We start from the raw sequence: 16,099 nt of genomic DNA, 5'->3' as shown, positions 1-16,099 counted from the left end.
TATCAATGCTATAAGGTTTGTTTTTGTCAAAGTATTCTGCAAATAAAATGGCCGCCACTTTATTCTTCTTCCTACTTTAAAAATGTTAACATCCCATATTAACTTCCTAATTCTTATCATATGGCTACAGAACTGGCAGGCTACTCTCAATTTAGCCCAGTCTACAATCCTCAGAGCCTAAAGATTCTTGGTTCAATTTCCAGAGCTTAAAGATCCTTGCAATGTTAAGGCTGGGCGTGGTGGCTCATGCCCGTAATCCCAAGCACTTTGGGAGGCCAAGGCGGGTAGATCATTTGAGGTAAGACGTTCGAGACCAGCCTGGCCAACATGGTGAAACCCCCGCCTCTACTGAAAATACAAAAAAAAAAGTTAGCCGGAAGTGGTGGTTCACACCTGTAATCCCAGCTACTCAGGAGGCTGAGTCAAGAGAATTGCTTGAACCTGGGAGGCAGAGGTTGCAATGAGCCCAGATTGTGCCGCTGCATTCCAGCCTGGGGGACAGAGTGAGACTCTGTCTCAAAAAAAAAAAAAAAAAAATCTTGCAATGTTAAGTTGTTCCACTTTGGAAAAAATTGCATATATGAGGGCAGCAGTGCTGCTACTGAAAATCGTTTTTTTAAAGACAGTAGTTTTATGACTGCCTTTACCTACTAAAAGAAATACAGCACATAACAGCCAATGGCTTTACTGCAAGTTATGTTGTTTGATATATGCACAAAGATTTCCCAGATACCCTCTGTATATCTATTCCATTGTACCAATATCATTCACCTTTCTGGACACAGAAACATGAGACAACATTCAAAAGCTTAAAAGGAGTATGTCATAAAAAGCAAATCTCCCTTTCAATCCTGACCCACAGTCATCCAGTTTCTCTACTCAGAGGCAGATGGCAGTTTCTTTCACACACACTCACACGCACACGCAAACACACACCGGTATGTGTCCCTGCCTCATGGCACTATCTATACCTATTGCATTCTTTTTAAACTTACCAGAATAAGGTTGAGTCTAAGTAACAAGAATTGTAATGACCCTGGATGCCTTTCTTCTTCCCAATCATTATCTCCAAGCCTTCTTTTTCCATTTTTGGTGGAGTATTTTCTTCTACTACTTCACTTAAGTAGCCTCCAAATGCTGAAAAGATTTTTTTAAAAAAAGTAAATGAAAAGAATTCGTTTAAACTATTACAATATGTATTCCCATAAATATTTTTTCATTTTAAAATGTTTTTGTATTTTGATGCAAAATTTTTCCTTTAAGTGGAAAGTAGGCTTTGGTTAACTGCTATTCGACTTGGCTTATAAAAATTGCTATTGTTCATTTTCAACTTCATTTCCTCCAAGATTTAAAAACACACTTTAGAGTATTATGTGTAAAAAGCATCTGTCAAGTTAAATATGTTTCCCAAATATTTCACTATTTATCTGAAGTTGCTTCATTTTCAAGTTTGAAAAGAAAATGAAAATTCCAAAGTACTATTTCAACATAATAAGAGTGTTTTTCATAAAGATGGCTTTCCTGTTTGCACCTGCTGAAGCCCCAAGATGCTTTTCCACTATTATGTAGAAGTGGAAAGGAACAGCACCAGGAAACTGCCACCAATTACACGTGATGAGGAGAGCTGTCCTCCAGCAATCAGTTGAAATCTACTTCTTACACTAAAATGCTGATTTCTTTGTAAGATACACTCACTGCTGTAAACAAGACACTGTGAGGGAAGTCAGTAAAAAAAAAAAAGAAGGTTACATTTCAATTTCTACCACTAGTATTGCTGAAAACTAAATGTCTGTCATCAACAGGAAGAGAAAAACAAACCACACTATTATTCACTTTATAAGTCCCAAACGCACGTCCTAATACTTCTTTAAGATGTCCCCTCTTAAAACAACTTTCTTATACACCATGCAACATTTTTACTGATTTAAAGCTTAATGAGCGTTGGCAAGAAATATATTAAAACACTGTCACCATCACCTAATATAACATGATATGAGATTAGAATTAGAGTCATTCCAGGTTGTTAAGTAAACAAAAAGCATCCAAATACCTAAAGAGTTACAGCGCTCGATCTGATTGGAAACCGGCTGCAATGATGCAAACCTAGAGTCAGGCCTGCAGCTCTTCAGTTTCACAAACAGCGCCTTCTTCAGGGCACAGGTGAAATACCGAGTGCCTCTGAAGGTTCCATCCGTACAGCCTGCACACTCATCTTCCTGAAAAAGAAATGCTTCAATATGCATTATACCGTGCCTTACAGAGATAGTATACAAAGAACTAAGGTTTCTAAGACCTGTTTCTAGTATACCCTTTCTCACCACTCCCTCTTCGCACCTGTACTGAGAACCTCATCAAGAAAAAGGAGTTGAGTAATCAGTGCTTCAGCCCACAGCTACTGATTTAAGAAGTGACTTCCTTAATCCAGCATGAAGTCCTTCTTGTATTTCCTTTCAGAATATATGCTTCAACCTCCCCTGGTTAAACGGGCTTTCCCGCACCATTTCTACAAGCATTAAAACAGGCAGGGAAGGAGAAGGCTATTTATTTTAACCCTCATTCTTGCCTCCCCACCATGCCCCATAAGATAGTATTCACTAGCATGGAAACAAACAAGAAAAAAAAAAAAGAAATATATTTAAATTGGCCAGGTGTGGTGGCTCATGCCCATAATCCTAGCACTTTAGGAGGCCAAGGCGGGCGGATCACTTGAGTCCAGGAGTTTGAGACCAGCCTGGGCAACATGGCAAAACCCTGTCTCTACTAAAAATACAAAAAATTACCATGCATGATGGTACATGTCTGTAATTCCAGCTACTCAGGTGACTGAGGCAGGAGAATAGCTTGAGCCCAGGAGGTCGAGGCTGCAGTGGGCCCTGACCGTACTACTGCACTCCAGTCTGGGTGACAGAGTGAGACCCCATCTCTAAATAAATGCTAAACATACTCAACTTCTCCTTTCCTGATTACAAAATATCAAATGATATGTTCTCCTGATCTCTAAAGGGAAAACCTTTCCCTCTAGCAAAGGTCTCAAAAGATCTCTAAAAATGGTGATTAACTTTAAAGCCAGTGATATAATTATTAGAACTGACCAGGGGAAGGGGCTGAAGAAGAAAGAGAAAAGCTGATGGCAAATTTGCTTGATTTACTAAATTCTGTTTAATATAAGGAGCCTAAATCGATTGGCCTAAAAATCAACTTTCATTCCTTGAACGTAAATCAACTAACATTAGGACAAGTGGGTCGCAAGCTTCAGGGGCGGCAAAGGGAAGTCAGAAAACATGGTGAGAAAATTATTCTGCAGTGATAGCTTTTCTGACAAATATAACAGTTTGTCAAAAAGCATATAATAGGGTGAAATCTGCACAAAACCTCACAGAGAAAAAAATTGAAATTTTTGGGTCAAGTTAAATTACCAGTTCCAGTCCAGCGAGCACTTCATTCAGTCCTGGTGGCTGACCGATCCAACGGATTACCCCATAGAAAGGAGGGTTCTCCTTAACTTCAGCCAATGAGCCCACTTCTAGACCATGTGAGTTCCCAGGAGGCATGGCCAAGGGTGGACTCTCTTGGACGGGTGCAGTGTTTAGCTCTTCCATTACAGACTGGGCTGACAGAGAAAGTGGACTGTGGCCAATACTTCCATTGGTATTGGGCATCTTGGTGAGACTGAATGGTAAAGAGTGGAATCTGTTCTCGGTGGTCAGTGAGTTCACAGGAGGAGGCTGGAGTGGTGGTGAAGAACGGTCAAAGTCTGTAGATATCTCTGTAAGAGATTTTGCAGGGTCTTCTGCAACTAAAAAATTATTCCTAATTACAGAAATGTATTCAAGGATATTGACTCTGTCTTACATTTCTAAAAATTAATATACAGATCTAGTCCAACTGCCCACCTGACCTCCCTGCTATTAATAGTACTCTCATAGGCATCACAAAGTTATTATCTCCAACAGTGTTCTCGCTCCTCTCTCCACCTCCATATTTATGCACCTCAGTCAATGGCACCCAACTGTTCAAACCAAAAAAATCTATTATCAGCGGGTATCGTATACGTGATAGTCTTTGTCCAAAATACAATTAATTGAGAAGGCAGTACAAAAAGATACCGAAAACCTTAAGAAACGCTTCTATATCTCTAATGGATCAAAAAAGAAATAACACGTTTTAACAATAAAGAAAAAAGAGAGAAAAAGTAACAAAGAAAGAAAGAATCCTTGTGGAACATGGCTAAATTAATACTTATAAGGGAATTTTATAGACTTCATTGCTTATTTCAGAAAAAAACAAAAGCTAAATATGAACTCAGCATACAACTTGGGAAGTTAAAAGAACAGAATAACCCTCAAAAAAGTAGAGAAGAATAAACTAAAGAACAGAAACAACAGAAGAGAGAAAACAAACATACAATAAGAAGTTCAAAGCCAGAATAAACACAAACACAGAATGTAATTTAAGAGAAACCAAACACATGATAAAGAGAGCCACAGCCAAAAGCTATTTTCTTAAAATGACTAATACAGCTGACAGGCAGGTATTGCAGATCAATGACAAAAGAATGAACTTCTTACTAAATGCTGTTGAGATAATTGGTTATCCATATTTTTAAAAAAAATTAAACATGAATCCTACTCATACTTTACACGAAAATCAGCTCCAGGTGCCTTAAAAACAAATGTGGCAGGCAAAACTCTAAAGGCTGGGAGACCACAGAGTCAGGCCTGTTTGCCTTTCCATTCTCATCTCATGAGTGTCATGCCTCTCTCTGTGTTCTAGTCCCTGGCAAACACTAGCTTCCATTCTTCCAGGAGGACTTTCCCTATGCTATTTCTTCTCCCGAGGAGGTTCTAGCCCCTTTCACTTTGTCATCTGTCACTCCTCTGGTAAACCTAAGCATGTGTCACTGCCCCAAAGAAACACCCCTAAGACCCTGAGAAAAATCATCTTTGGTGTATTCTCACAGCATCATGCACCTTCACTGCACACACCACCAAGGCAACTCTACTGTGTCTGTGGTTGTTTGACTAATTTCTGTCTCAACAACTTAACAACTGCAAACTCACAAAGGGCATGAACCATGTCTATTTTTTTCTCACCATTTTCATCTTGATGCCTAAAAGAATGCCTGGCAATCAAAAGCACTCAATAAATATTTGTTGAACAAATGAACAAAGAAGAGAATAAACTAGGTGAAAATGATGTCCCAGGACCAAGGGAAGATAAAATTTTTTAAAAGGGAGTGCTTTAAAGAGGTCAGGAAGGAACCAGACAGAAATCTTCCACCCTAAATAGATCAGCAGTTAAAGGAAAAGAACAAATTACTAATACATTTCTTAAACATTTTAATAATCTTAACAGCAGTACGGTTCAAACTGTGTACAATATTTTAGTTCAGCAATATTACAAAGAGTGGTCTACTTATTCTGTTTCCAAAAACTACAAATATTGATATAAAAAACCATTTTTCTCTGATGAGTTAGAAAGAAAGGATCATTATAAAGAACACTAAAATTACTGATTACCTTCATCAATGTACCATGTATTTTTTGATTTGGATTGTGGTTGTGAGTCAACAGAAGACCCATTTAAGGTATAAAATAATTCAGATCTGTTTCTATTTCCAGGGTCTGAGGTAGATCCTATAGGAACAAGAAAAGTTTCATTTAAAAATAAAGTCAATATAGCATCAAAGTTTTTTTTTAGTAAGAGAAATTATTATGAATATGATGTTAATAACTGTTTACATAACCAATAAATGTATATAAACACAATATGTTTTTTAACTGTCTTCAGCTTTTAAAAATTTGGTAACCATTTTGACAATATTAAAAATATTTTTCAGCCCAAAAGTCAAGATAGGAGGGAAACAGGAGTAAGTTAAAAGAAAAGCCCACTCATTTTTTAAAAAATGAACTGCTTTAAGAAATTGTTCCATGTACCACAGCTTATTTCTAAATGTCAAAATCACCATTCTCCAGCTTCATTTCATAGACCCATTGGTTCACAAATTTAACCTATTATTTTAAAAGAAGGTAATCCTCAAATTCTATATATAAATCAATACACAAATTACATTTAAAAATAGTTAAGTTTTAAACATTTTGGAATTTTTGGTCATCAAATTCCTTGTGTCTTTGAAAAAATCAAGCACTATTATTTCTTACAGATTGGATTTATTATACGTGAGAGGGCGAGTGTAGCTATGCCACAGCCATTTCATGACATTACCCTGCCTCAGTATTAATTCAAGGACATGCCACACACAGTGGGGGGCAGTGGGCTCTCCAGAACCCACAAAAAAGCTGATTTCCCTTTTTCAAATTAAAGCAGGTAGCTGTACAATTTATAACTTTAAGATCTACTACAATACAATTAACATGCCATAGCTTAAGAAAATCTTTAGTCTGTTTCTATTTAAGTGAGAGTAGCAAGTTTGAGCTATCCTATATAGATCTATAGGTTAACATAAAAAAGACTGTTACCTATATATCCTGCAATTAATCCTAAGTCTCCCAGGCCCCAATGTCACATAAAATAATTCTTAAAGTACAATTTCCTTTTAAATGAGCCAAAATTGTAATAATTGAGGAAAAAATATTCTTTTCCTAACTCGCATCCGAGTTAACAAAAATTCTCAGAGCCTTTTTAATGAGCTCTTTGGCTTGTATAACTACTATTCTATAAATCTATGAAGTATGTGGAAGCTAACAAAAAAAGAGCTGTAAGCTCCACACATATTGTGAGGAAGCTTCTGGGAAAGAGAAGAAATTTTTGCTTAGCAGTTTGGGATTTAATTTGTACCAAATCTAGTTAGCAAAATCCATTTAATTAACCTCTAGTATACTTTATCCTATATAACATTATCCCTATAGGATTATTTTACACAGTTGCAATCCTAAACTATACATACAAATATTCCAAGTAAGGAGTTCCAAAAACCATTTGATTATAGACCAGCAAAACACACAAGACCCTATGGGGGACTCTTCCTGAGGTAAAAAAGGCTGGGAACACTTGGCTTAAGCAACAGTATTTATATACAAACTTTAGTTTCACTACTAAAAATGTTTGAAAGAAAAAAAGTCTACATACATGTTCAGAAGTAATAGCTTATAATCTTTTTTAATGCTATGGCAAGTTAGGCATTATGCAAATTACTAAAGGTTATATGCTATTAATCCATACCTGTAGCCTTTGGTTTATTATGACTGGATGAACCTTTGTCCCCAACACCTCTTGACATAAAGGCAAGTTTGGGAGGCCTCCTTTCCTGTGTCACACTCTCTGAAACAGTAAGCATGTTTTTTAAAGATGAAGGCAAATTCTTATAGAAGAGAAACAAGGAAGCAATGACAGTAACAAAATAAAAAAACCCTCTTTCCACAAAAAGGCAGAATTTTTAGTTTTACAAATGCCTTTTAAAGGCCATCAAAAGTATTGAAAAAGATAATACTATGGGGGAAAAAACCAATGCTGTATTTCAAAATGTAATTTCTATAAGAAAATACCCTCTCAAAATACAATTCAGCTAAATGCTTTAACCTCTTGAAAACTTAATCACTTGTAGTCAATTTTATTTGATCTCTTAAAACACTACAAAGAAAATCTTACTCGGTTTTTTACAGCATTTCCCAAATCAGCAGGCTTAGAACACCCCTGTGTATTATGAAGTGTTTCGAACTCAAATATTTCTTGAAGATGCTGAGATAAACAAAGATAAACAATTTCTTTACTGCACGGAACCAGAGCCTTTAATATGCTAATGTGCATTGTGAACTGCTCAGGGAGAAACAAAATAAACTTATTGATAAAAATTTTTGTGCCACTTTGCTTAGCATCTCAGATTAATATTATTTCATGAACACAGTTTGAAAAAAGCCTGGTTAGGAATATGTATCATGGATAGGAAAGAAAGTTCTGGTTAAGAACATATATCTGCTTTTAAAAACATATATGTTAAGAATAACACAGATGTGTATACAAACACTTATACATATAAAAGAGGAAAACATAGAGAATTATGCATGGATTAAAAATACAGAAAGCCAGAGACATACGACAATAATATATTTGAAGAAAACACTCACAATTATTTCTGAAATATAGGTGTAATAAGTGTGGCAAACTTGTTTTGAATACAAAGACCACTCTAGACCTTAAAGCCCAGCAATGATCATAGAATACTCCTAAATACTGATCAAGGGAATGTAGAAGAGGCAGTGTGAAAAGTTCTTCCTTTGAAAAATTCAACAATACATCCGTGGAGTCCAACACGACACTTAGGAGTCATACCTGATAAAGCTGTGTGTCAGCAAAAACGATATCACCCACAGTGGATTTGAGGACAGAAAGAAAGAAATAGGAAAATTTTTACATTTTAAACACAAGGAAAAGACTTTTCTTAAAAAAAGAGGAAATTATACTAAATGAATTATATGTAAATACTTGGTAACTTTTTTCCATGGTTGAAAGGGGAGGGGGATGTGTTATTAAACTATATCTTAAACATCTCATAATATGATCCAATAGAATATGAAAATATTTTAATTCGAAAATTATACCAATTAACCACAATTTCGATCAAGTGATATAATAAGAGAAAAGCTATGTACTAATACTGTGGTCCCCACTTATCCACACTTTTACCTTCCATGGTATCAGTTACCCACAGTCAACCACTGTCCAAAAATATTAAATAAAAAATTGCAGAAACAGACAATTCGTAAGTTTTAAGTTGCATGCTGTTTTGAGTATTATAAACGAAATCTTGCACCATCCTAATCCATAACCCCTGACGTAACCCATCCCCGTCCAGCATCTCCACACTGTGTCTACTCCCTGCCTTGTTAGTCACTTAGTAGCCACCTCAGTCATCAGATCAACTATTGCAGTATCACAGTGCTTACATTCAAGTCACCCTTATTTTACTTAATAATAGTCCTGAAGTACACGAGTAGTGATGTTGCCATATTGTTATTATTGTCTCTTCTCTGATTATTGTTTTTAATATCTTATTGTGCCTAATATATAAATTAAACTTTATCAGAGGCATGAATGTAGAGGAAAAACACAGTATATGTAGGGTTCAGTACTATCCATAGTCTCAGGTATCCACTGGGGGTCTTGGAAGTATCCCTTGATGAAAGAGGAGACCACTGTTCTTTTATGATGTTGTCATTCAGATATCTTTAAATAGCACCCATGACAGATACTTCAGAAGGAAAATCTTAGTCACTGAGAAGAGTTCCTAAATTATAGCATATAAATTTCCTAAAGAAAAACAACTCCCACTATTAACTGTAATTAACTGCATATAACATTTTTAAAGTATGTTCACATGTATACCACGATATAGATCCATTATATAGTTAGTAACCATTATAACAAATGAAGCAAGTGCTCTTCCCTTTGTTAGGCTTTGAAGGTAGCCTGGCAGGACTGGAGGGCCAAGTGGATGGCCGGTGGTGACAGTTCTGCAGGTGACACTAGGGAGGAGCTCCAAAGATTAGAAATGTGAGCAGGGGGGCGCACTGGAGTTGGAAACTGTGGCTACCTTCTGTCAAAGGCTGTCTGAGAGGGGGTCAAATATCAGCTCTGAAGAAGAAGACATTCCATCAGAATTCTATACAGACAAAGGGGCACAAACCATCTCTAATTGCCCTCCAGCAATTACACACCAAATATTTCTTGTTACTTTGTCACAACTGTGTTCATGGCCCAAAACTACTTGGGTCATGAAGCAAAGCTTTCAAACTTAAATGAATTATAAGTGATTACCAACTCAGGAAAAGATAAATATGGGATGGAAAACAAGGTAAGATAAATTCAGCTGGCAATTTTGTGTGATTAAAATAATCCTAATTAAAGATATTAAAAGATATAGAAGATAATTCCACCAAACAGCATGAGTAAAAATGTACAAAGCAGCCCTATTCATTCTAATCAAAAGCTGGAAACAAGCTATTCTACAGAAGAATAGAGAAACAAATTATGGTCTATTCATACAATGGAATACTACATAGCAATAAAAAAGGAACAAACTACTGATAAACAGGGCAACATGGACATTGTGTTCAGCAAAAGAAACCAAACCAAAAGTATCCATTATGTATACACAGCAAGATTGCATTTAAATGATAAAATTCACAGCTTATCCATCACTTGTTGATTTAACCAGAAAAAGAAAAATCCCTTGGAGAATCTTGAGCAGGAAATCATAACAATAAACTAGTGAACAAGTTATTGTTCAAATCAAATGAAATGTCTATGAATTTGAATGACCCGGTAAATTAAGAGAAATTGTTTAATTAATGTACCGCTTAACATCAGCAGCCACAAGAGCATAATTCAGACTCAAATGAGAATTTAACATCCGCAGAAATCTTGTGAAGAAAATACAGTTTACTTGAGTAGAATGAGGTATTATTAAACCCGATGCCAGAAATATCCTACATAGCAACTATTCAAAAATCTCTAAAAGGTTGGGTTCCTCATCAGAATAAATATTTTCCATAATAGTATATGAAAAATTCTTCAAGAAATGCTTGAAGGTGCCATATAGATAACACCAAAAGTTGCATGCTGATATCTGGTGCTTCAAATTATCCTTCTTCAGGGCTCCAGCTCTAACTGTCTCATAGGACCAGGAGTACTGCCTAGACAGGCAACATTCATGGTGACTCCGATTGACAAGCAATCTCTATGAAAGCCATGTATTACTGTCTATCAAAATGTAAAATGCATATAGCCTTTGGCCTAGCAATTCTACTCCTAGGAAGTTATCTTTTTATACTGGCACACATGCTAACTGATACACAGATACAAAGTTATTCACTGAAGCACTGTTTATAACAGCAAAAGATTGAAAACAACCTAAATGCTCATCAGTAGGAGGCTGGTTCAAAAATTATGGTACATGCATAAAATGAAATATAATGCAACGATTTAAACAAAAGACCAAGTATACAACTTATGTACTAATATGAAATAATCTCTAATATCTATTGTTAAGTTAAAAAGGAAGGTGCAACTTCTACTTCTGGGAAGATAAAGTAGATGTACTTCCTATTTCTTTTGCTAAGTACAACTAAAATCTCTAGACATAATATATAAAACAAATATAAGAAGACTTTGAAAGGTAGAGATGAGAAGGTAGACCAGCTAGGAACCTCAAGACCTAAGAAATAACATCACAGAGATTTCCCTCTGGGTTTTCTTCTTGACTATATTCTTATCCCATACTTAGAGCTAAAAAAATCAGCACCCTGGAAACATCAATAGGCATAGACAAAAGAAGGCCCCAACCAAAGTTCTGCTCTCTCTAGCCAAAGGATATCAATTCTCCCCAAAGTTATATACAGGTTTATTATTCCTATCAAAATCTCAAGAAGATTTTGTATAGATGTACACAAGATTACTCTAAAATGCATATGGAAAGGCAAAAGATCTAGAATAACTAAAATAATTTTGGAAAAGAATAAAGTAGGAGGAATTAGTTTAATAGATTGCAAGACTTACTAGTTAGCTGCAGTGATCGAGACTGTGGTATGGGCAGTAGGACAGACACACAGATCAATGGAACAGAATGGAGAACCAAGAAATAGACCCACATAAATATACCCAACTGAATTTTCACAAAGGTAGAAAAATAATTCAATGGAAGAAAGAGTCTTTTCAACAAATAGTGATGGAACAATTAGATATCCATAGATTTTTTTAAAAAAGAAATTCTACTTAAGTCTCACAACTTATACCAAATTAACTCAAAATAGATTATAGACTTAAATGTAAAAAGTAAATCTATGAAACTTTTTGGAAAACAGAGAACAAGGATGCAAAGAATTTAGAACCCTCATACATTGCGGCTGGAAAAGTAAATGGTGCAGCTCCTTCAGAAAACCATTTGGCAGTTCCACAAATGACTAAACACACAGTCACCATATGACCCAGCAATTCTACTCCTAGGGAGTACCCAACAGAACTGAAAACAGATGTCCACAGAATAACTTGTATATGAATGTTCACAGCAGCATTTTTAATAATAGTCAAAAACTAGAAACTGACGTCCATCGACTGAAAAATGGCTAAACAAAATACGGCAGATCCATTTATTGGAATATTATTCAACCATAAAGAAGGTTAGAGTACTGATTTTGCTATCATACGGATGAACCTTGAAAAGATTATGCTTAACTGAAGAAGCCAGACACAAAAGCCACATATCTTTATTCTATTTATGCGAAATGTCCAGAATAGGCAAATCTGTAGAGATAGAAAGCAGATCAGTGGTTGTCAGGGTCTCAGGGTAAGAGACAATGGGAAGTAACTGCTTAATGGGTACTGGGTTCCCATGAAACAGTTCTGGAACTGGATAGTGGTGAGGGTTGCACAACATATTACATTTCAATTTTTAAAAACTTAGGAGAAAATCTTCCATATGTAGAGCTAAACAAAAGTTGTCGAACTTGACACAAAAGCTTGACCCACACAAGAAAAACTATAAATTGGACTTCATAAAAATAAAAATCTTGTACTCTGTGAAAGACCCTATTAAGAGGATGAAAAGACAAGCTACACATTGGGAAATAAAATGTGCAAACCATATATTGAACAAAGAATTAGTATCTAGAATACATAAAGACTTCTCAAAACTCAATAGTAAAAAAGCACAGGATCCAATGAGAACCTGGGCAAAAGAGATGAGGACACCTTTCACTCAAGAATATATACGAAGGCTGGGTGCAGGGGCTCACGCCTGTAATCCCAGCACTTTGGGAAGCCGAGGCAGGTGGATCACTTGAGGTCAGGAGTTCGAGACCAGCCTGGCCAACATGGTGAAACCCTCTCTCTACTAAGAACACAAAAATTAGCTGGGCTCGGTGGCGCACGCCTGTAATCCCAGCTACTTGGGAGGCTGAGGCAGGAGAATCACTTGAACCCAGGAGGTGGAGGTTACAGTGAGCCGAGATCACGCCACTATACTCCAGCCTGGGTGACAGAGCAAGACTCCATCTCAAAAAAAAAAAAAAAGAAAGAAAGAAAAAGAATATATACAGATGACAGTGAGTACACAGAACGATGTTCAACATCAGCAGCCATCAGGTAAACTCAAATCAAAATCACAGTGAAATACAACTACAAATCTCTCTGAATGGCTAAAATTAAAAATAGGGACAACATCAAATGCTGGAAAGGATACAGAGAAACCAGATTACCCATATATTGCCAGTGGTAAAGTAAGAGTACAGTCACTCTGGAAAACAGTTTAGCGGTTTCTTAAGAAACTAAATTTGCAAATATCAGCGAATACGCACTTGGACAATTATGTCAAGAAATAAAGATTTATGTGCACTCAGGAAACTACACACAAATATTTATAAAAGCATTATTCATAATAGCCAAAAATTGGAAACAAACCAGATGTCCTTCAACGGCTAAACAGTTAAACAAACTGATACATCCATAATATGGAATATTACTCAGGAATAAACAGGAACAATCCATGGATATATATAAAATAATGTAGGTAAATCTCCAGAGAATTATGCTCAGTGAAAAAAGAGCCAGTCTCAAAAGGTTACATACTGTACAACTCCATTTATGTAACATTCTTGAAATGACTGAATTACAGAAATCGAGAGTAGATGAGTGGTTGTCAGAGGTTAAGGATGGGGCAGGAGGAAGAGGGAATTTGTGCAGCAGTAAAAGGGCAACATAAGAGATCTTTGTGGGATGGGAATGTTCTGCTTCTTGATTGTATCAGGGTCAACATTCTGATTGTGATGTTGCACACGTCTTGTTTTACAACATGTTAATGTTACCACTGGGAAAAATTGGCTAAAGGGCACACAGGATCCCTGTCTCTGCATGTGAATCTATAATAATCTGAAATGCTGTAAAGCATATATCTGAAAAAGGGTTTGTATTCAAAATTTATAAATAACTCTCAAAACTCAATCATAAAGAAACAATTAATAATCGGCCAAAGACTTTCACAGATACTAAACCAAAGAAGATATACAGATGACAAATATGCACATGGAAAGATGTTTGATATCACTGGTCACCAATGAAGCGCAGAGTAAAACCACAATTAGATGTTACTAAAATTTTAAAAACTGATCATACCAAGTGTTGGCAAAGATATGGAAGAACTGTATATCTCATATACTGCTTCTGGGAATGTAAAATAATGCAACCACTTTGGAAACACAGCTTGGAAGGTCTGGGGGTTTTATTTAAGTTAACAGTCACCTATGATATTACCAGCCATCCCACATCTAGGTAGGTACCCAAGTGAAATGAAGGCATATGTCCATACAAAGATTTGTACACAAATTTTCATAGCAGCATTATTCATAATAGCCAAAAACTGAAAACAATTCAAGTGTCCATCAACAAGTGAATGGACATAGAAACTAATATAACCATATCAACAATAAAAAGGACAACATGGATGAATAAAAAATAATTATGTCGAGTGAAATAAGCCAGACAAAAAAGAATGCATTCTGAGTTATTCCACTTCTGTAAAATCCTTAAAAATGTGAACAAGTGTATACTGATGTAAAGAAGACCAGTGGTTGTCTGAATGTAGGGGGTTGAGAGGACAGGAAGAGGCAGAGGGAGGGATCCCAAGGGACATATTTTGGGGTGATGGATATGTTCACTATCTTGATTGTAGAGATCGTCAAAAAAAACAGCATTATACTCCCAACCCCCACAACTAGAACAGAAGACACAGGTTGAACTAGAAAAACCGAAATGTATAATTTTGGGGTGGTGCTAATTGATATGCTTCATCATAACAACTTCAAGAACATGAATATAATGTCAAATTAGATATGTTAGCAGTGTTTTTAACCATTTAGAACTGAAATATAAGAGAGAAACAATTTTATAACAGGTTTAAGATTCCTGCATCTTTCAATCAAAGGTATCCTTCAGAAGCCAACTATTACAAGCAATTGACTAGAAAGAATTCTTTCCTAAGCTTCCCAGCCGTTCAACTGCTCTGAAAAGAATCTTTTTTCTTTTTTAGATGCTGTAAATATTAATTTTGTTTCACAGATGAAGGTAATTGGGCAAGAAAAAGAAACTAAGGAACTAAAGGAGACACTTTGACTTTTTTTTCCCCTCAAGAAAAGAGTCCTAATGATGACATGAAAGGCAGATGAAGACTCATTTAAGTAAACTAAATTAATTTTCATTTAAACAACTTTAGTTTTTAAAGTCTATTTGCAAGCTTTATTTTGTTGACAAATAAGTGTAATTTATGTATTATGTTATAAATACTGGTATCATTCTTAATTATCTCCTATTGAGGGTTTATGAAAATCAAGCTTTAAAAGAAAAAAAAATACCATTCTTTTCCTTTCTCTTCACTGCTCTGAGCCAGCAATAATGACAATGATAACTACTGATTTAGAAGATCAAAGTGTGCCTGACAAGTGACGCCCAAGATATTCATGTAACTAATTTTTATTATCTTAATCCTCCACCAATATTTTAATAAAACAAAACCGTAAATGTTTTTAAGATAAATACTACTAATGAAGAATTCCTTGTCAGGTTATATTCCAGGAAAAATAGAAAGGGTGGTTTTTTTCTTTGCTTTTCTTTTTAAGTGCTACTGTAGAACCCAAGATAATTTACATTTCAAACCAAATTGAGATGTGGAAAAAATAGACAGAAGGAAATACAGCTCTAGAGTGTGTGTGTGGGAGAAAGCACTTCAAGTATTTATTCTACAGCCAACTGAGAAAAACAATCAATTATACATAAGCCAACTTCATAGTTCAGGTATCTCAATCTTAAATTCTAATACTAAACTAATGATTTCCCTAGTCTCCTAACTTATTCAATATAATGAATTGCATTCAGTTGTAAAATGTAAAATTCAAAGAAATGCAATTAAGGTAGGTAAAGAGAACGGTTACTTTCAATCTAAAATGCTTTTTTTTTTTAATTATTTTTTGAGCTTTCAAAAGTACTCTATGGAAATTAAAAAAAAAAAAAAATTGAAACCCACAAACCCACACAGGCACACCCCGGAGATATTGTAGGTTCTGTTCCAGACCACCACAATAAAGCAAATATCACA

The 16,099-nt window shown here is 35.6% G+C and overlaps 1 protein-coding gene across 14 annotated transcripts in view; it reads right to left on the bottom strand.

The window, feature by feature from the left end:
• CYLD (CYLD lysine 63 deubiquitinase) overlaps positions 1–16,099 on the bottom strand; it is a 60,227-nt gene that overhangs the window by 18,476 nt on the left and 25,652 nt on the right. For 9 of the 14 annotated variants that reach the window (XR_008621484.2, XR_008621483.2, XR_008621485.2 and 6 more), the window contains exons 6-10: positions 7,183–7,281; positions 5,520–5,636; positions 3,417–3,796; positions 2,051–2,216; positions 996–1,137 (exon numbers count right to left, since the gene is read on the bottom strand). Coding sequence is in view for 11 of the 14 variants with exons in the window: in XM_003819816.4 (XP_003819864.1) it covers positions 996–1,137; positions 2,051–2,216; positions 3,417–3,796; positions 5,520–5,636; positions 7,183–7,281 (904 nt within the window). In the remaining 3 variants the exon portion in view is untranslated. The remainder of the gene's footprint in view (positions 1–995; positions 1,138–2,050; positions 2,217–3,416; positions 3,797–5,519; positions 5,637–7,182; positions 7,282–16,099) is intronic. The other 5 variants (XM_063597988.1, XM_034940149.3, XM_057300129.2 and 2 more) reach the window with 1 other exon arrangement.

The sequence above is a fragment of the Pan paniscus genome, chromosome 18 (genome assembly GCF_029289425.2).
Source record: "Pan paniscus chromosome 18, NHGRI_mPanPan1-v2.0_pri, whole genome shotgun sequence".
NCBI lineage: Eukaryota > Metazoa > Chordata > Mammalia > Primates > Hominidae > Pan > Pan paniscus.
Note: the sequence above shows the minus strand (reverse complement) of the source record. Positions and strands in the feature narration are given on the sequence as shown.